Below are 20,960 nucleotides of genomic sequence, written 5' to 3'. Positions count from 1 at the left end.
AATAAATCTTGACAGCTTTTCAGATTGACTTGACTAAATTTCAGATAAGATGAAGGTAATATTTTAGAAGATTGGGTGACCAGACTAAGGACTTTAGACTTAACAAAAGCACCCATAATGGTCATTAAAGATGATTGATCACACATGTAGCATTGGCATGTGACTAGTACAAAGGAAAGAATAGAAAGAAGTCAGGAAGACTATTTAGGAAGCTAGCTACAGTAGGCCAGAGATGGAGTCAAGTGACTAGGCAGAAAGGAGGAAGCAATTTGAAGAAAGGACAAATATGAAACCATCAACTGAGATGGAAAAAACATAAAGTAGGAGGTGCATTGGAAGGCTTTTGTCTATCTCAATATAACTTAAACATGGAGCTTTGAAGTGAAATTTAAGTTACAAATTTCAGTTTGTTTGACAGCTTACTACATGTGCAGCCTTGCATTCTCTTGTGATGAATATGCTTTCGTAGGAAACTCTATAGTACCTGTTCAGTAACTTAATTCTGCAAACATGTAGACCCATCCAATAGAAATCTTAAGGCATTGTTCATTTACCAGACACCCAAAATTAAGTTTGTGACTAAACACAACCAGGTTTTAATGAAGAAGAATAACTACGGAATTCATATTACTGCCAATTTACAATTTTGGCAAAGAGTAAGATGAATTGTCAGAAATTTCAAACAAGTGTTTCAGGTCGAGTTTATTCACATAGAAATGAATCCCTTTTTTGCTTCATAATCCCTTTGCCCTTCCTGTGAACTCCATCTCTTAAGAAACTCTTACAGACCCAAATTGTTAACCTAATTTATAAAAGAAGTTTAGTGAACCAATGCTGTGAGATTTTGATGGAAATATTTAAAATTAATTAGCCTTTCAGATTTTATTTGCATAGGTTCTTTCTCAACTCTATCTTTCCCTGTCAGAATAACTTTTTAGTAAGATTGATTTTAAACAATAAAACTTAGAGAATCTACGTACAAAGAACTTGAGGAATTTTTAAATGTGTGGGTTTATTATTAACACAGTAGCAAATATATCAAGGAAACACACCCCAGGAAAAGTGTTTCAAAGGAGCACAAATCTGCTCTGAGAAAGGTCTGTACCCAATAAGTAAGTCCAAAAAGGCTTGTTTGCACGGTGATGCCAGCTGATAAGCCTGGAAAACTTCAGTCTGACTGAAGAAGCCAATTTGAGACTCAGCTTGGACAAATTAAGCTACAAGTTCCTGCTTGAGCTCACCACTCAATGAACTTCAGCACAATGGTGTTCACATTTTGGAAGGTCTTTTTGATCCTAAACTGCCTTGCAGGTAAGGAAAGGCTCTTCAAATCACCAGAGATAATTAGGAATAGAATGTCCTTGAATGGAAACAATGAACTTTTATATAGAATGTTCTCTCTTGTTCTTTCAAAGGATCTGTGATGAGCATGCTGAGTAAAATCATTTTCCGGCCTCTTGCTTAGCAAATAGGGACCACGCTGATATTTGAGAGAAGCTAGTCTGTACATAGAATTGTGTGAGGGGTAGCTATTGAATAAAACATTTCTCAGAAAATTGTGGCATCTCTCTTCATCAGTTTGGAAGGTGAACCGGTAAGTTGGCTTAGAAGCTGAAGTTTGAGCTAAAATTACTTTTGTTTCTCTCTTCCTCTTGAATATTTTCTTTTGTGAAAGTTGCTTTACAACAGCAGACAGAGCCTTGCTGAGAGGACATGCTGTGCTTCACTACTTAGGAGTAATACTTTTTTCTAAACTTTAGTAAGACTATTTTTTCTAAGTCTAAATAAGGCAAGTTATTTGTTATTGTGCACAGTCTTTGTGTTTTTAGTGTTTGAAGCAAAAGAAACTCATTTTAGAGTAAAAATCCTAATGTTTGGTTAGAACAGGAGGGATCATTAATTCAGTAAAATCTCTTGGTGAACAATTTATTTTGAGACAGCAGAGACCAGATAGATATATTTTTAAATTGTTCTTAAGAATATCATAAAATTCAAAAAAGATTTGATAATATTGTTTACAAAATATTGATATTTTGAAACCAGTAATAGTAGGCAATAATTAGAATGGAGTTTATGATGCCTATTTAATGACATGAGAAATTTCTCAGGAAAACATATAAAGTAAAAAAAAGCAGCATACACACACAAACTTAAAATAAGTTATAGAAGGGTGTATAACCAAGTATTCATGGTGGTTTCCTCTGGGTGATGGGATTATAGTTCATTTTTATTTTATTCCACAGCTAGAAAAATGGAAAATATTTTCTGGTATTTCTACATAGCGCACTGTTTCAATAATCAGCAAAAGTGTTACTGCATGGTAAATGGTAATAGTTCTTTATTCCTGACTAATGTTTAAAATATTCCCTGGAGACAAATGTTCCCACAAGGCAATATTATATTTATTCCATGCTATTACCAGGACCTAGAGCCTGAAAAGCTGCCTTTCTTAGTTTCCATTTAGGTGGGAACACATTATCATTTATCCTTTCGTTCAGTAATATTAATTTTAAAGCTTAACCTTAGACAGTGAACGTTTTTGTCCCTCTTTAAAGAGCTTCCAGTCATTACCTAACTGGGTTGCCCTTGACTTTCTGCACCAGTTCCCTAAAACCACACCTGTAAGACAACACTTCACATTATTTGCCTTTGTGCAGCCTTACCCTAACCTATATTGGATGTCAGTTAGTGAGTACTTGCAAGGATATTTTTTTACTGTAACTAACATACGATAGCACAGCGTGTAGGGTGTTTGCCTTGCACGCAGCCGACCTGGTTTCAATTCTTTCATCCCTCTCGGAGAGCGCAGCAAGCTACCGAGAGTATCCCACCCACACGGCAAAGCCTGGCACTCTACCTGTGATGTATTGGATATGCCAAACACAGTAACAACAAGCCTCACAATGGAAACGTTACTGCTGCCCACTCGAGCAAATCAATGAACAAAGGGAGGACAGTGCTACAGTGCTACAAATCATTTTACTGAATACAAATATACCTTATGGTCAACATAGAAAGGTGGAAACATAAAAATGTATAAATATAAAAAAGGCATCATTATCAATATTTTGTTTGTTTTGAGGCCATACTTGGTGCTGTGCAGGGCTTACTTGGGTCTCTGAGCTCAGAGATCATTCCCGATGGTGCTCATGCTCAGGGGATCACATGCAAGCCAAATGCCTTATCCACTGTACTATCTCTCCATTCCCAATAATTAAAATTTTATCATTCTGAGATTTGACCAGATTTTTGGTCATTTTTCTTTGAATATATATATATATGTGTGTGTGTATAAACATTACACAGGTAGAACATTATGAAATTGTGTTTATTTCATGTCCACAATTTTTTTGTTTCAAACATTACTTAGATCATGTCAGGATCATAATTGATTGTGACTTTTAGAACTCGAGAGATAACTCAGCAACTGAGCATGTGCTTTGTATGTAGGAGGCCTGGGTTCAATATATAAGTTTACCAAGGCAACACATTGTTCATCTTAAATTTGAACAATTTAGATGCTATTTATTATATCTCTAAATCTGAAGAAATAGGGATATTTTACTTTCTCAAAATTTCATTATACCAAAAGGATTTTCACACATCTATACAGACACATGTATTTGTTGTGTTTGTTTGAGTGCCATACCTGGCAGTGCTCAGGGATTATTCCCGACTGCGCTCAGGGATCACTCCTGGTGGGCTTGGGGGACCATATGGGGTGGCAGGGATAGAACCCAGGTTGGCCACGTGCAAGGTAAGCATACTATCCACTGTTCTATTGTTCTGGCCCAGCACATATATATTTAAAAGAATTTTTTCTCTACAAGATAGCTAAACATTTTTAATTTTTAAAATTAATTTTTTTTTTTTGCTTTTTGGGTCACATCCGGTGATGCACATGTGTTACTCCTGGCTCATGCACTCAGGAATTACTCCTGGAGGTGCTCGGGGGACCATATGGGATGCTGGAAATCGAACTTGGGTGGCCGCATGCAAGGCAAATGTCCTACCTGCTGTACTATCGCTCCAACCTAACATTTTATTTTTAATAAAATTAAATTAATTTTGGTTATTCTTTAGGAAGTTTTAGATTAGATCCAAAATCATAAAAATAATTTTAATAACAAATAACTTATGGAAATGCATATTTTAGGTACATGTAATATTTACCAGCCAGTTCAAAAGAGAGGTTAAGTTTTTTATTTTCTGAAGATATGTATTCTACGGTTTAAAAGAATGATTTAGTTAATTTTTAGGTTTGCATCAAATTAAAAAAAAATAAAGATACTCAGCCACTTCTCAAAAATGAAACAACTACATGTGGAGTTACTAAAAATTAAATAATTTCTAAATCATCAGGGCAAATAAGCTTATTTAGAATATATTTTCGCTCTACTTTATAAGAGATCTATAAGCAAATCCTCATAAGCAAAGTACCTGCCATACTGTAATACTAATAAATGAATAAATGAAACAGAAGAACACTTCGAGTCTTAAAAATTTAAATTAAATATATACCTGAGAGTATTTTACTTTAATAATAAATATTGGTTTTTAAGACGTGTTCACACATGCTTTAAGCACTTTTTTCAACTTGTGACTCCTTTTTTTTGAAGTGCAATCCCCAGTATATAAATAGGTATGCACATAAAATATTTACTTATGGTAAATCATAAATTTATTCATTTAGTTACATGACCCCGTATAAGGCTATTCAAACCCATAGTTTGAATAGCTAACTTTTTGATTTTTTCTTATTTATTAGAAATTTTGTTGTTTTGCTTTTTACATTTACATCTGTGATCTATTTTAAGATAGTTTTGTGCAGAGATTAAGGTCTATGACAGATTCATTTTTTGTCTTTTGCTTATGTACATATAGTCCCCATACTATTTGTTTAAAACATTAACTTTGCTGAATTATGTTTACTGGCTTTGCTCATTTGTCAAAAGTCTTTTATGTGGGTCCTTTATGGGCTCCCTATTATGTTTCGTTACTCTATTTGTTCTTCTTTTACCAATAATTCCCTGTAATAATTACTATAGCTTTCTAGGAAGTTTTTAAGTTGAGTATTTTAAGTCATCCAATTTTGTTCTTGTCTTTTAATCAAGAAGCTAGGAAATCTCAAAGGAAAATAATTTAAAAAACCTAGAACTGAACGAAAGTGAAAAAGTATCAACAAATTATGTAACAGCTAGATCGGTTTTTAGTATTTTATAACATAAAATCGTTGTATTTGAAATGAAAAGCCTCATCAACAATGAAGTTCCTGTATCAGGAAAATAGAAAAGGAACAACAAAAGAAGCACATGATTTTAAAAAAGAGAGAGGGACATGATAAAGAACCGAAACCAATGAATGTAATTGGAGCAGAGAAACTACAGAAAAAATGAAATGTAATAAAAATCTAGTTGTTTGAAATAAAATAAAATAAACAAAGCTCTAACAAAAAAGCTAAAAGTGAAGAACATAAGATACAAATCACCAATATCAGAAAAGAAATATGGAATGTCCTTAGAGAGACTGCAGTTAAAGGTATAATAAGGGAATACTGTAATTGATTCACATATATGACAACTCAGAGGAAATGGAAAAATTACCTAAAATCAAACTAATAAAATTCACCTGAAATAAAATAATCAAAATATGTCTATAACCATTAAAGAATTTGAATTTAAAATTTTAAGACGGTTTCTAAAAAAAACCTCCAGGCACAGATACTTTCACTGAATAACTGTATGGACCATTTAAAAAATAACACATTTTACACATCTCTCCAAAAAAACAGAAAGGGAAAATATCCAACTCACTTTATGAGGCTAGCACACCAAAGCTACAAAAAGATGGTGCAAAAAAATAAAAAAAAAACTATAGACCAATATCTCTCATGAACAAAAACATAGAAATAATAAAAACTTTACTACAACAAATATCACAATGTATAAAAATTTTTATATTGTAACCAAATTTAGTTTATTTCATATATACAAGTTTGGCTCAACATACAAAATCCATTCAGCATAATTTATCATACCACATGAGGTAAGGGGACAAAAGGTCTTGGTCAGCTATAAGACTGAAAAAGCATTTGAAAAATCCGGGACCTATTCGAGACAAAAACTTTCAGCATGTTAAGAGATAGAGAGTGTATCAGTTTCCAAGAACTGATGTAATCAATTGACACAATCTGGGTGGCTTAAAATGAGAAATTTATTATTCTCTCATACTTTTGGATACCAAAAGACCAAAATCAACTTGTTGGCAGTATCAGTTCTTACTGGAAAATCTGAAGGAAAACTCGTGCCATGCCTTTTTCTTGCTGACTGCTAGCAATTTTTGTCATTGCTTGGCTTGTAAATGCATCACTCCAATCTCAGCTTGTCTTCACACAGCCTTTGCTTCTGTGTATCTTTGTGTCAAGTTTCTTTCTTCTTTTCTTGAAATGACACTAGTTAGTATATTTAAGGCCTGCCCTATGTATATGTGACTGCATCTAGATGACTGCGTCTCAAGATCCTTAATTAATTGCAAATATCCTATTATTTATTTTTATTCTTTTTATCATTGATTTACCATATTATGTATACCTCTATACGTGGGTAATTATAACCTCTTCCACCACCAAAGTGTGTGTCACCCTCAAAAGGAGATAGTGTCCCACCCCACCTCCCTTTCCCTCTGGTAATCGTCATAGCTTTCACTGAGTCTAAGAATTAGTTTTGTTTTGTGCCAGCTCATTGACCTTAGTTATTCATATTCCACATATGAGGTTTTTGCTTTAGTTATTACCATTTGCATTAGTTATTACCATTGAAACCATTCAATTTTTTTCACTTCCTTACTTATTTCATTTAGCATAATCACCTTAAGACCCAGACAGTTTGTCCCAGAGGGCACAATTGCATCTTTTAAATGGTATAGTATATACATAAGAGCATAATACATTCTTCATCTGAAAACCAACAAGTGGTATTGCTAGACCACATGGAATTCCATATTTTCTTTTTTTAAAAAATAAATCTACATACCATTTTCCATAAAAGCTCCACCAAATTACATTCCCACTGACCATGTACTTTTTAGTGCATAGTGTCAGCAGTACTTGTTTCCAAACTTTTCCCTCTGATATTGGCAACAAGGCATAGATAACCATTCTTGATTCTCTTATTAAATAAAGTATTGGAAGTTATAGGCACTTCAAAAAGGCAAATAAAATAAATAAAAGGCATATAGATTGGCAAGAAAAAAATTAACTTTCTATTCAACAAAAGAGACATCCAAATTTTTTTTTTTTTTTTGTAATTTTTTTTTTTTCCCCTTTATTTTATTTTATTTTTTTTAAAGTTGTAGATTTACAATTTTTTGTGCTTTGGTTTCAATTATACAATGATCAGATACCCATCCCTCCACCAGTGCCCATTTTCCACCACCATGGATAGTATCCCTCCCACCCCCATCCCCCCATCCCCCCGTCTCTGTGGCAGGGCAATCCCCTGTGTTCTCTCTCTCCTTTTGGGTGTTGTGGTCTGCAAAAGAGGCATTGAGTGGCAAACATGTTCAGTCCATAGTCTACTTTCGACATGCATCTCCCCTCCTGGGAGGATCCTCCAAACATCCTTTATTTGGTGCTCCCTTCTCTATCTGAATAGCCCTTTCCTCTAGGATACCCGGCTGGCCTCTAAGTTATGGAGTAATGCTCCTGGTGCTGATCTCAGCTATTCTTGGGTATTAATCTCATACTTTGTTACTTTATATCCCCCAGATGAATGCAATCTTTCTATGTCTATCCCTCTCTTTCTGACTCATTTCGCTTAGCATGATACTTTCCATATTGTACCACTTGTATGTAAATTTCATGACTTCATCTTTTCTAAGAGCTACATAGTACTCCATTGTGTAGATGTACCAAAGTTTCTTTAACCAGTCATCTGTTCTTGGGCATTCAGGTTTCTTCCAGTTTCTGGCTATTGTAAAGAGGGCTGCAATGAACAAACAAGTGCAGATGTCACTTCGACTATACATTTTTGCCTCTCTGGGATATATTCCCAGGAGTGGTATTGCTGGGTCAAATGGGAGCTCAATTTCTAATTTTTTGAGAATCGTCCATACTGTTTTCCAGAAGGGCTGAACCAGTGGACATTCCCACCAACAGTGAAGGAGTGTCCCTTTCTCGCCACATCCACGCCAGCATCGGTTGCTTTTGTTCTTTTGAATGTGGGCCAGTCTCTGAGGTGTGAGATGGTATCTCAAGAGACATCCAAATTTTTTAAGAACTCTTATTTGCAGAAGAAGATGCACAACGGAAAATAATTACACAAAATGATATTCAAAATCATTAGTCCCTAAGAACATGCAAATTAAACTACTATATTAAACCACATATACTAATATATAATTATAAGAAGGGTTAATGTAGAAAATGATGATAATACCAAATGCTGACAAAAATTAGAGAGACTGAATCATTCATATGTTATTGACAAATATGTATATTGGTTTAAGCACTCTGGAAAACACTGTGACTGTTTTCCTAAACACAGGAAATAAGCGTGCAGAGAGTACTTCATCCCAGGCCTTGTGGATTTGCCCTTCTCTCCTTCCCAATTTAAGGTGTCTGTCACACCATGATCCACCAGATCCTCAACCAGGCAAAGAAATATCCATGCTTGATTTTCCTCTTCATCTTTTATGGAGCTAGAGGCACTGTCAGAGGACTGTATGCCACCTGCCTGGTATTATTCAATCCATATATCATTTAGGATTGAAAGAATAACCCACACTACAGGAACAAACTGGGTTCAAATAATCAACACAAGGTTTACCTGCAGCAACTGTTGGTTATAGCAAACCTACAAAGGTCTAGACTCCTAAACAAAATATTTCACTTGTAAATCTGCTTAAAATGAGTCTTCTAGGGGGCTGGAGAGATAGCACAGCGGGTAGGGCGTTTGCCTTGCACGCAGCCGACCAGGGTTCGATTCCCAGCATCCCATATGGTCCCCTGAGCACCGCCAGGAGTAACTCCTGAGTGCAGAGCCAGGAGTAACCCCTGTGCATCGCCAGGTGTGACCCAAAAAGCAAAAAAAATGAGTCTTCTAGAAGCCATCACATAATTTTTAACTTAATTATGAAATATTTCCCCCTAAAAGCATGAAAACATGTTGATGTTTGGGTTCACAATGATTAATAACTATATGAAACTTTTTTGAAAAGAAGTTTAGAATGACCATCTAACCCAACAATTGCATTATTGCATAGAAATGGAAATTTATGTACACATGAAATTTTACACAAAAATATTTACCGAAATTTTATTTACTAGTCAAAAAATCCCAGAAGAATACCCAGATATGAGGTCAGAGTAATATTACAGTGATATTACAGTGGGTAAGTTTACATTGCATGCGACCAACCAGGGTTCAATCTCTAGCACCCCATATAATCCCCTGAGCCCACCAGAATTAATTCCTGAACACAGAACTATGAATAAGCCCTTGGCACTATTGGGTGTGGCCCCAAACTAAAAATAAAAATAAAATATAAGACAATAGACTCATAGATCAAAAACGAAGTGAACCTCTAGATTATATAGCTAAGTGAAATAACCATCTCCCAAAGATTTCAAGAATTAGATTTACAATAACAGTTGTGAGTTGGAGTGTGGCAACATTTTTAAAAGGAAAAATATGTTTTTTTAAAACAGGAGGGAAGTGAATGTAATTATAAAAGATCACATGAGAGACCTTTGTGGTAATGAAACTATTTAGTACTGTGATTGCAGTCATGTGTACAGAAACCTATACATGTGATTATATTGTATAGAACTAAATGTACACATACACACAGAAGTCTAAATAAACCCAGAGAAACATGAATAAGATTTATGGATTCTATTAATGTCAGTTTCCTGGTGGTTATTTCATGCTATAGTTTTACAAAATGTCTTTGGACAGGGAGGGTCTGGGCATATTGTGGTATCCATGTCTAATTTCTTAGACTTAAAAAACCATAATAACAATTTAAAAATAAAAATTAACTGAACACTCCAAAAAACTTTTTGTTTTATGAATTATTTTTATTTATATTTACTTATTAGAAGCTAAAACTGAAAAATACTAAAAAATATACAAACCTACCCTCTACTTAACTGATAAAGTAGTAACTTCACTTGTCATGTAGCTTCTGAAACACTCCACTGTGCACTCAAAACAAAAAAACACTGTCCTCCCGTTGTTCATCGAGTTGCTCGAGCGGGCCCAGTAACGTCTCCATTGGAGACTTTGTTGTTACTGTGTTTGGCATATTGAATACATCATGGGTAGCTTGCCAGGCTCTGCCGTGCGGGTGAGATACTCTCGGTAGCTTGCTGGGCTCTCCGAGAGGGGCAGAGGAATTGAACTCGTGTGGGTCATGTTGGCTGCGTGCAAGGAAAACGCCCTACCGCTGTGCTATCGCTCCAGCCCCTCACTGTGCACTCATGGAAGCTAAAAAGAAAAATGATATCTTTGTATTATTATTAATAACATTTGATTATGGCATTGGGAATAGGGTGACTAACTCATTCTCGTTTGCCTGGGACTTCTTTGGTCTTATCACTGAAAATCCTAGTCAAACAAGTATGAGTTGCCTGAGACTTACATGGTTCTAAAAGAGAAAGTTCCACTTTTAAGAAACTGGGCAAGCTGAATTGGCCATTTTCTATACTTGCAATTCTTTTGGGCCCGTGTATAACATTTTAAGAACTTTTGTCCAATGACATTTTTACAAAGAAGAAATGATCATTTCAGTGTTATTAGCACAGCATCACATAGAATTTGAGTATGTGTATCATAAGAATAAGTGAATAATTTGAGTAAGTGTATCATAAGAATGTACATATACTGCTGTCCTTTTGATGATTATCTTTTCAGGTCAAGTTGATGTGGTGCAAGTAAACATCCCAGACAATTTTGTGAACGTGACTGTTGGATCTGATGTCACTCTCATCTGCACCTACACTACTACTGAGATGTCCAGAGACAAACTTACCATTCAGTGGTCATTCTTCCATAAGAATGATATGCAGCCAAGTACTGTAAGGATGTTTTCCTTCTATTTTTGCCCTATGGTAGTTCTGACCAAACCTATTAGGGTCAAAGTGGGAAGGATAGCATCAGAAACTCAGATACAAAAGATTTGAAGATAACTCTTTAGGGAAGATTATAATCTAAGTGACTTGACCTATTTCCTCTTTCCACATTCAGTTATAACTTATTATCTCAGCTCTTTGTAGTTACATTAATTATGTGATTGACAGGTGTCAAGTAACTAACTCATTGTGTCCTGAGTCTTGATGGGATGAATCCTTCAAGATGGAGAGAAAATGGTCAAACTAGTAATAAAGCTTAGGTTGCTAAGGGTAGTAGGAATCTATAGCTAAGAAAATAGTGCAGATATTCTAAAGACTGGGGTAAGAGGTAGCCAAAAGAAAGTGGAAAAAAAGAAAAATGGTATCCTTGTATTATTATTAATAACTTCTACTTGAAAGCTTCCTGTTTCCAGGTTTTGTTCATCTGCACTCCAGGGTAATACCTTTTTTGTGTTACCAAAGGCTAAAATCATATGCTCAAAAGTGATGTGTGTATGTATGCCAACATGTATACCTTGCACACCTATACAGATTTCTTGAAGGAAAAAGTCTATTGTTTTCACTGGAATTTTGAAAGGGTGTTTGATGCAAAGCAAGGATCTGACAGAAAATATCTGAACTAGTTGGATGTAGTTGACCTGGGTCTTAGAGGATTAAAAAAATTTAATTAGGAAAAACATAGAGGGGAGAATGGTTTGTATTCTCTCTGAGAGGGCCAAAGACAGAGAATGAGAAAGGGATGTTTGCTGGGAAAAAACACATCTTGCCAGTGTGACTTCAGCCATCACTGGTCTTCTAGATGTGCTGAGTCCTCTGTTTACCAGAGGTTAGGATCACTTATTTAGCTGGGGAAACTGCTTAAGAGAAGCATCTATCATTGTCAGACTCAAGTTGAAGTAAAACAGTTTTAGTCAGTAATAACTCACTTTAGGCAAGGATCTGGATGATTTTGTGCCTCTCATCAAAGTATGATCAATAAAAAATTTAATACGGTCTACCAGTCACACTCTTCTGCCTACATAATGCGGAATTAATTGATATAATCCCTGTGTGTATCTTTTCGCTCTTGTAAGCACCTTTGCAGCTGTAGTAGCAGATACAACAATAATTCTACCAGGTTTTGTTACCCAGATTGTCCGGATCCAATATCTCACGTGTTGTAGTCAAACTAGAAGCCATTCCTTTCTTACGCTGGTCTCTTAGATTATGGAAGGCCACTAGCCATACACTATTTCTTCCTTTTAAAAACTCAGTTTTCCAACTAGTCTTTTCAATGCAGTCTGTTATCTGTAGCCTTGAATTTCTTCCCATGCTGTCAATAGGGTCTGGAGCAATAGCACAGAGGGTAGGGTGTTTGTCTTGCACATGGCCAACCTGAGTTCGATTCCTCTGCCCCTCTCGGAGATCCCAGCAAGCTACCGAGAGTATCTTGCCCACATGGCAAAGCCTGGCAAGCTACCCATGACGTATTTGATATGCCAAACACAGTAACAAGTCTCATAATGGAGACGTTACTGGGCCCGCTCGAGCAAATCAATGAACAACGGGAGGACAGTGCTACAGTGCTACAGTGTTGTCAATAGGGCTTAAATTTAGACAGGACTCATAATTGGGTTTTGAATTTTTAAATTCTGAATACTCAAATCAAGTGGTTCTAAACTGCTTGGAGACCAGTTTGGGTAATCCTAAATTTAAATACAAATTCTTATATATGTCTCTTCTGATACTGTTACTTGCAGGGCAACCTCTTGACTTAACTGTGTGGTCAGTGAAGGATTGGGAGATGTAGTATCTGTAATCAGTAAAAGTATTTTTTATAAACTTGAAGATGTAGAGGAAGAAGATATAGTGATCAAAATGACTGTGATTTGAGCTCAAAACATCTCCTAGAGGCACCTGGAAAGTAAAATCTGCAGACAAGTAGCCTATTTACTCATTAAAACATCAAGTACAGGCTCAGAAATAATTTAAGATATTAGTCTTTTGGGTGTCCAAATCAAAGAAATTCCTTTGCCTTGTGCTGCTAGGTCATTGAGAATGTGCTCCTTACAAGCACATTAATCTTAAACATTAACATTAAACATGTTAATCTTTAAACATACCAAGTGCAATATGCCTGTGCTATGCCTGTATCTTAGTTGTATGGATGATGGGGAAGTAGAGGAAATTCTTGTCTTGGAGACAATGAAAACCATCTCCAAAAAGACAAATGATATCTTTTCCCAGCTTGTTTCATCCCAGTTTTCCCCAACAAGTTACTCATTACAACCATCTTTTTATACCACTTTTAGCTAACTTCAATCCCTGATCCCTTATGCATACAAAAGGGGGAAGGACATATGCCTGTCTGCTTTTCTTGATGAATAGTTTTGCAGTCCCAGTGAAAGCCTGGTGGATGATCAATTCTGCTCTGCTCTGCTACATACTTTCTGTATAAACAATTTTAGACAAGTCACCTGAGCTTTGAGAGGTTGTTTTCCCAACTGTAAAATGGGAATATGTACCTACTTCATATATTTAGTGTAAAGATTGAATGTGATGATATTTGTAATGCTATTAAAGTCTTTCACATCATAATAATTAACAATTATTAGCATCACTATTTACAAAATGGTGATTCTGTAAAACTTCTATCCTGTCCACGTCCCTGACATGGGAATTAAGGAGCCCAGCCCTACAAGAATGGGGATCAATGACTTTAACAGCTGAATCAATGGTTTCCTGTTCCACTGCTGGCCAGGTCCCTATGGCTAAAGGGAGGGTCCCTTTTTTACTGCCCACTATTCCTATAGAGAGAACTTGCTCAACAACAACAACACCATACTCTGTTGTGATAGTATTTTTCAAAATAGGTTTTGGCTTTTATTTCAAATTTGCTTCTTTTTGGGCTCTTTTATGACTTCAAAATTCTGTAGTGAATGCTGGAGTGCATATTAATCTAGAAATGGTTGATGAGACACTTGGGGAGGTGATCAAAAGAGACTTCTGTGCTATTAAGTAATTCTGTTATATATGGGAGGAAGATGTTGCCAGCCTAGTCACTAAATGATTCAACTCCTGGGTTGATGTGTCAGTATACAATGTAGCATTCAGCTCTCAGATCCACCATTTCTGCTCAAACACAGCACAACTGGTGCCTCAATACTGAGGGTATGGAGGAAAAGGCAGTCAGTCAGTGTCTAAAAATGACGCATTCAAGAGACGCTCGGGGAAGATGTAGCTGGACTTCTCAGGTAAGAACATCTGTTGGTGTCCTACTGTACCTATTTATTGTTTGGAGTTACTAGATCAGCCCCAAATTTTAGGAGTAGGATGGGAGGGTATGAGTACGATAACTGAAAATTAGTACAGCCTTTGGCAGAACTGAGACAGTCTTTAGTAGTGACTAATTATTGCCACAAACTCCTCTTTCTCCCAAATCATTGTGTTAAAGGAGCAGTTGCCTCCAATGCCTTGTGTTTCTCAATATCTAGAGGAGAATGTTTTCTTTCAATCTCATCTAAGTAGTTCCTTTAATGCAACATTTCTTATCCAGGGGAATTACAGAATATTCCAGGGGACCACAGATAAAAATCATGTAAATAGCAGAAGGACATGTAAATGAGGGCCAAAAGCATGTGACTATGGGGTCAATCAGTAACATGGGTGGGGATTCACGAAGAAAATAAGGTCATAAGAGGGCCATAGTTGGGAAAAGTTTGGGAAACACAACTTTAGTGCATAGGGACTCCAGAATTATCTCACAAGTTTTGTGATCAGAAAGCCCTCCTTTCAGAAGTGATGGTGAGCTCCAGATGACCAATATCTCAGCAGAGACTCCCAGATAAAGATAACTGTAGAGAGTTAGACAGGAAGTTTAGCATGGAAGTTTTACATAATATGGCACTCCTCTCACTTTACCAATGTTTTCCCCTTTTATCAGCCAGCCACTGGTTTAATTACAAAGAACTTACCAGCTCATAAGCAAAACAGACATTGACTCAACTTAGCATGGGTCCTCTCAAATAATACTTCTCCATTAGACTATTCAAAGCAGAAGAAAACTTTTCTTATTCTTATCTTCTCAACACACATATAATGTGAATAGCTTGTTTTCTTAAAAATTAAATTAGTTGATTTGTAAACATGTACAGCCTTGTGAATCAATAACCATATATACTAGGTTATGTTTGCCACCAGAATTCTAGTTCCCATTAATTGATCCCTTTTCCCATCTTCCTCCTTTCCTTCTAGTATTCCCTAATTTATTCTTACTGTCTAAAAGTGTTTGTTCAGTTTTGTTTGGCCCTTTTACTTGCTCTTCTTGAAACCTTTTTTAGATATCTAGTTTTTATCATATTCTCTGGTTATTTAGAGTCTCCTAAAGTGGTCTGAAATCTATAGATAGCATGGTAACAATTTTTTAAAAAATATTAGCAGGATTGTTATGTTTTACCTCCTTAAGGGTATTTGAAAATGAAAGGGGTATTTCTTAGTTGGCATAATTGGAACTCAGTACTGAGATTTAGTGGAAAAGAGCTGGATAAAATATACATCTTATAATACATAGGATAGTCCCATACAAGATGGATGTGTCATTTCCCCCATTGAGAAATGCTATCAATTCATTCCTATCCAAACCCCTTCTCATCGAAGTATGTATTTTCACATTTAACTCCTTCAAGTGGCTCATCCTGTTAAATCTGATAAATTAATCTAATGCTAAGATGTTAGGGACTGGTGGTTGTTTATTTTGTTTCATTTCAAAGAAAAGCATCTAACAAGGTACCTTCCATACCTTTGCTTTAAATATCGCAATTCAAATAATGTCAATATTAGGCAAATGTCAGGCTGCTGAGAGTGGTTTGGGAGTATGAAAATCTTTATTTTGGTATTCTACTCCCTCCATGTACAATTTAGAACCACTAAGACCCAATACACTCTAGAAAAAATTCTGGTCTTGACACCATGGCCACCATACACTATCCCCTCCATGGTTAGTTCCTTTATGAAAGTACAAGAAAGCAAGAATCTGCAAGGGAAAGACGGGTAGTTTCTTGTGAACTTTCATTTCTTCCACATTCCCAAAAATGAAACCAACAAAAACAGCACTGGAGGCTAAAAGGATTTATTAACTCCAACTCAAACAGAAATCAGACTAAATTCTTTCAACCCTTGTTTAAACTCCAAACTCCAATTAGAAAGCAGTGTCACAAAGCTGAGTGGGGGAAACCTTTTTGGACAAATCTGGCTCCCAGCTGCACAGCCTCCTGTGAATGGGAACTTGGCACAGTAGGAGGAGAGACGCTGTTATTGCAGCTGGCTAATGTGAATGCATCATATGGTGAATCCACTCAGCATGAGAAGCATCATGCCAATGAATAGCAGTAATTGGCAGAAAGGTCCAGTTAGAGTAGGGAATGGGATGGTACCAAATGGGGAAGGTTGTCTAGAAATATCCTTTCTCTTTTAATGCAGGATGAGAACTACCATCTCTGTTCTCAGTGGGAATCAGGAGGTTCAAATTTCAGTCTGATCTTAAAGCTGCAGCCTTAGGAAAATCGTTTCCTCTCTTGGAGCTTCAGTGTCCTTTTCTGTAATAAAAGAGAATAAATCAGAGATTGGATGGCACACTGGAGGCCTCTAGACTAGATTTGGTCAGTAGGTTCATACTGGTTGGCCAGTACCACATTTCTATTTGTTTTTGTTTGTTTATACAGTTAGAATGCCCTATTTCTATTAGTGCTGCCCCCACTGTCCTCTGTGATCTTACTAGCCCTTTTACCAACCTTTCTGGACCAGCTTATGTGGAAAATTTAAATTTTTCATATTTTGAATCTCTATCTGGCCCATGAAGGTGCCTGGATCTTGCCAAATGTGACCTGAGCTATCTCTAAGGGGGTCTTATAACCAATCTGCTATTACTGATCCACATAGCAATCTCTAAACATCACCAATAGGTAGGCTGAGAGGCCTTGGGGAGGTAGAGTAGGGCAGGCTTCCCTGAACTATGCCACAAAAGTTGGCAAAAACTTAATAGCTACCATTTAAGGTTGTGCTTGGATGGATTTTCTTAAAACAGGACTCCTCCACCCCCACCCCAAGGATGTGTTGAACATCTGTTGCTTTTCCTGGACTTCATTTCTTTGATCTCTAAATTGACAATACACTTTCTTTGAAAAGTGAACAAGCCTCATCATGGGCTGAGCCTGGCCTATTGTTCAGCTTTGATTTTTGACAGAGTTATTCTTTTTTGAAAATGGAACCAAGTTGCAGTCCGTCCTGTGTGATTAGATAAGCGATTTCAGGAAGACATATATTTTCTTTTCAAGGACAAGGTAAGTGTGGACATCCCCTAACAGAAAGTCCCTCCATCTATGTATCTGGCCTCTTCCAAACTCTGGGGATTTCCCTTTTCACACAGCACCCCAAGGTTAAGGCCTTTCCCTCCTAGGTCTCCATTGTTATCCTTCCTTTCCACCATTCTTATTTGGTACATCATTGGGTTATATAATTGTGAGAGGCTAGAGTTTGTAAGTCTACATGTGAAGGGTTAGGTAGAAGGTTTGGTGAAGGTGCTTCACCTAAGGATGTTACAAGTCAGGGACACATTACATTTTCACTCATTTCATCTTGATTCTTGCCCAGTTGTGAGACTTTCCAGTTACATCGTTTTATGTCCTGATTCAGGACTAAAACACACTCAGCACAAGGTCTTACCCCAGACCCTCTGAAACTCACTGTGGTCTGTAAGTACAACTCATGATGAAACTCATTGGGATTCATTAAGAGTTAAGCATAAGTGGACTGGCTTAGCCCTAGTTTTATATAGAGCATGTAAAGTAGTGGCCAGTTGTGAAGTTCTCCTGAAGGGACACCAGGTTTTGTGACAAGTAAGAGGACACGGGTCTCAAAATTTTGTTTATAATGTAAATATGCCAAATACTTGCTAGTACAATAGGAATGGAATATCTTGTATGTTATTCAAATGAAGGTAACAGAATTTTTATGAGTTGACCCACCCTTTGGATTTTGGGATTGTAAATTGTGTAATCACCAAATGACTAGGAATCCCGCTGTTCTTGCTTCTTTCATTCACTGCTTTCATTTGGTGGTCTAGCTCAGCTTCACCACCTAGGGATGGCCAATGCCACGGCTGCTGCTGCTGCTGCTGCTGCTGCTGCTACTGCTGCTGGGGATGGCTGAGGAAGGAGGAAATGAGAGCCAGGCTGGTTGGTGATCAGTTGCCTTTTGTTCCATTCTCCCCACGTGATTGTTCCAGTTTCACTAAGCCCCTCATTCCTGTCTCCTCCTGTCCTTCTGTTTCCTTTACTCTTCTCTCTGCGCTCAGACACCCCGCCTTGGTCTCTCTCTCTCTCTCTCTCTCTCTCTCTCTCTCTCTCTCTCTCTCTCTCTCTCTCTCTCTCTCATCTCTCCCAACCTCTCTGCATTGGGGGGTAGCAACCACACCTAGGTCTGGTAGCACAATCAACATATGAAAACCCTTCCTGATTGCCTGTAGCCAGGAGATCAGCTCAAGGATGAAATAGGGGATTTTCTCCTTTCCTTAGTCCAACAACTTTATTAACATTTAAATTACCATTTTAATTCTACTTCTTAATATTAGTTATTTTGTATGGACACTGTAAGAGAGACATTAAGCTCGCAGGGTGGCTATCCTGGGGACATCTTGCTACAGAGCCCAGACTACAGTGTCAGTCTAGATTAATCTTTCCTAATCCTAGCAGGGTCCTAATACAGTTGTTACTTTTTGGATTATGACAGCATGTTTTCATGACCATGCTCTTAACTTATAGTTAAGTATTATGGCGCTTTGGCCTGGCCCATTTCAATGCCAGGGTAGCTCACAGCTTGCCCTGGGTCCATTCAGTCCTTCTTTGGGACCCTGCTTTTGGGGTGCTAGGAAGTAAGGGAAATTGGGGCTTAAATCAAGAGAACAGATGCCCAGGAGTGAATATTATTCGGAGTCAATTAACTCCCAAGTTACAAAAGCATAGCATTAACTGTCTCCTTGTATCTATACAAAAAGGACATGATTCTGAATTAACTATACAAAGGACATTAGGAGAAGAGAAAAGCAATATTTAAAAGTTAACAGAGTCTGATTAGGAGATAAAGGTGATTGACTGTTTGGGGAAGCAGAGCACAAAGAAAGTTTACAGATAAACACAGAGGAATGGGAGTACCTTGAGTGCACTGTGAATGGGTGCAACCCAATAAACCTAAACTCCCTGTGGCAAGGCAGAAAGGACAAACCAATGTTATCCTACAGTAAGTAAAACAAGTATTCCCTGGGGCAAAGACTGTGATTATAGCAGGTATAAATGGACTAATTGAGTTATAAATGGATCATCCAGGTGAGGAAAGAAAACTAGCAGATGTTATAGAGTTAGGGAAAGAAACAAGTTGCCTTTCCTTTGATATGATCTTTGAGCCCCACCCCCCTCAAACTTTTTAGTTGAGAGCTATATTAGCTTCCTACATGAAAGAGAACACATTTTCTGGTCAACTAGTTGTTTAAATAGCAATAAATGAATTACACAATAATCACTTGAATTACACACATTTATATGAAACTAACAAAGTATGTACATAGATTGGGCTATGAAAGGATCATCTCTAATCTAGTGAGTCTGAGGTTTCAGTCATCCATTCCTGTCCCATCTTTATGACTTTTTTCCTATTTATGTATCACCAGCATCGATAATTATTCGATGTTTTTTCTTTATTTTTAAAGCCTTAAATAACTACATTAGTCTCACTCTATTCATGAAGTCACAGATTTGATATGAGATATCTTTCAAATATACACGAAACACTTTCAGTTCTAATTCATGTACACCTAAAATCAATACCTATACTTAGGGAAAATATATCATACGTTTGGATTCATGATCAAATGTGAAAAATAAAAGTAGCAGATATTATAAGAGGTTTTTCTTATCACAATGTAGGTTACCGTAGAAGCATAACCATAGTTACCTCTCTTTTCTATGTCACAAATGGCAAAGCAGGCTAAAACTCAGGTCTTTTAACTCCTAGTCCAGGCCTCTTTTTGCCATATTATGCTGCTCCTACAGTTATCATAATTATCTAAACATCATATGAGGTGCTGTTTTGTTTTGGAGCCACACCTGTTAACACTCGGAAGCAATATCAGTACTGGATATTGAATCCAAGGATCCCACATACAAAGTATGAACTCTAGTCATTTGTACCATCAGCCTAGTCCAAAATATGATGTTCTTTAGATCCATATTGATATATTTCTTAAGTGTAGTAAGCTACATTGTCTTTTGCTTAATCTAATCTCTCTGGGTTTGAGTACCCTTATTTGTCTAAATAAAATAACTGTAGTTCTGCCTTTTCCTACATGGGAAGGAATGTAGTAGCTACCATTAACTAAGAACTTCTTTGATTCTTTTTGGTTATTATTGTTGTTTGAGGTTTTTTGGGGGAAGGGAATACCCAGCAATACTCAAGTATTACTCCTGGCTCTGCATTCAGGGATCACTCCTAGGATGCTCAGAGATCCAACTCAGGTACCAGGGATCAAACAACCACATGCAAGACAAGCTGTCCTATCTACTACACTGTTAATTCAGCCCATTTCCTTGACTCTACCATATTACTTTGTTTCATCCTCAAACAGTCACTATGAGGGGATGAAATCAAGTAATTTTCTGCAATAACTTTTTAAATAACAGGATGCTGGAGAAATAGGACAGAGGTTAAAGTACTTGTCTTGCATGTGAACCACAAGTTATTCCCCAAGCCTCACTAGAAGTGATCCCTGAGCACAGAGTCAGGAGTAGCCTTGATAAATGCT

General features: G+C 36.9%; 1 protein-coding gene across 1 annotated transcript in view; it reads left to right on the top strand.

The window, feature by feature from the left end:
* The first annotated feature begins 1,262 nt into the window (after positions 1-1,262).
* Positions 1,263-20,960, top strand: part of VSIG1 (V-set and immunoglobulin domain containing 1) — a 33,118-nt gene continuing 13,420 nt past the window's right edge. Inside the window, exons 1-3 of the mRNA XM_056125855.1 lie at positions 1,263-1,311; positions 10,914-11,077; positions 14,257-14,364. Of these exons, the coding sequence (XP_055981830.1) occupies positions 1,263-1,311; positions 10,914-11,077; positions 14,257-14,364 (321 nt within the window). The remainder of the gene's footprint in view (positions 1,312-10,913; positions 11,078-14,256; positions 14,365-20,960) is intronic.

Source organism: Sorex fumeus, unplaced genomic scaffold, assembly GCF_029834395.1.
Source record: "Sorex fumeus unplaced genomic scaffold, SorFum_2.1 ptg000058l, whole genome shotgun sequence".
NCBI lineage: Eukaryota > Metazoa > Chordata > Mammalia > Eulipotyphla > Soricidae > Sorex > Sorex fumeus.
The sequence above is the reverse complement of the archived record's forward strand: the minus strand, read 5'-3'. Positions and strand labels throughout refer to the sequence as shown.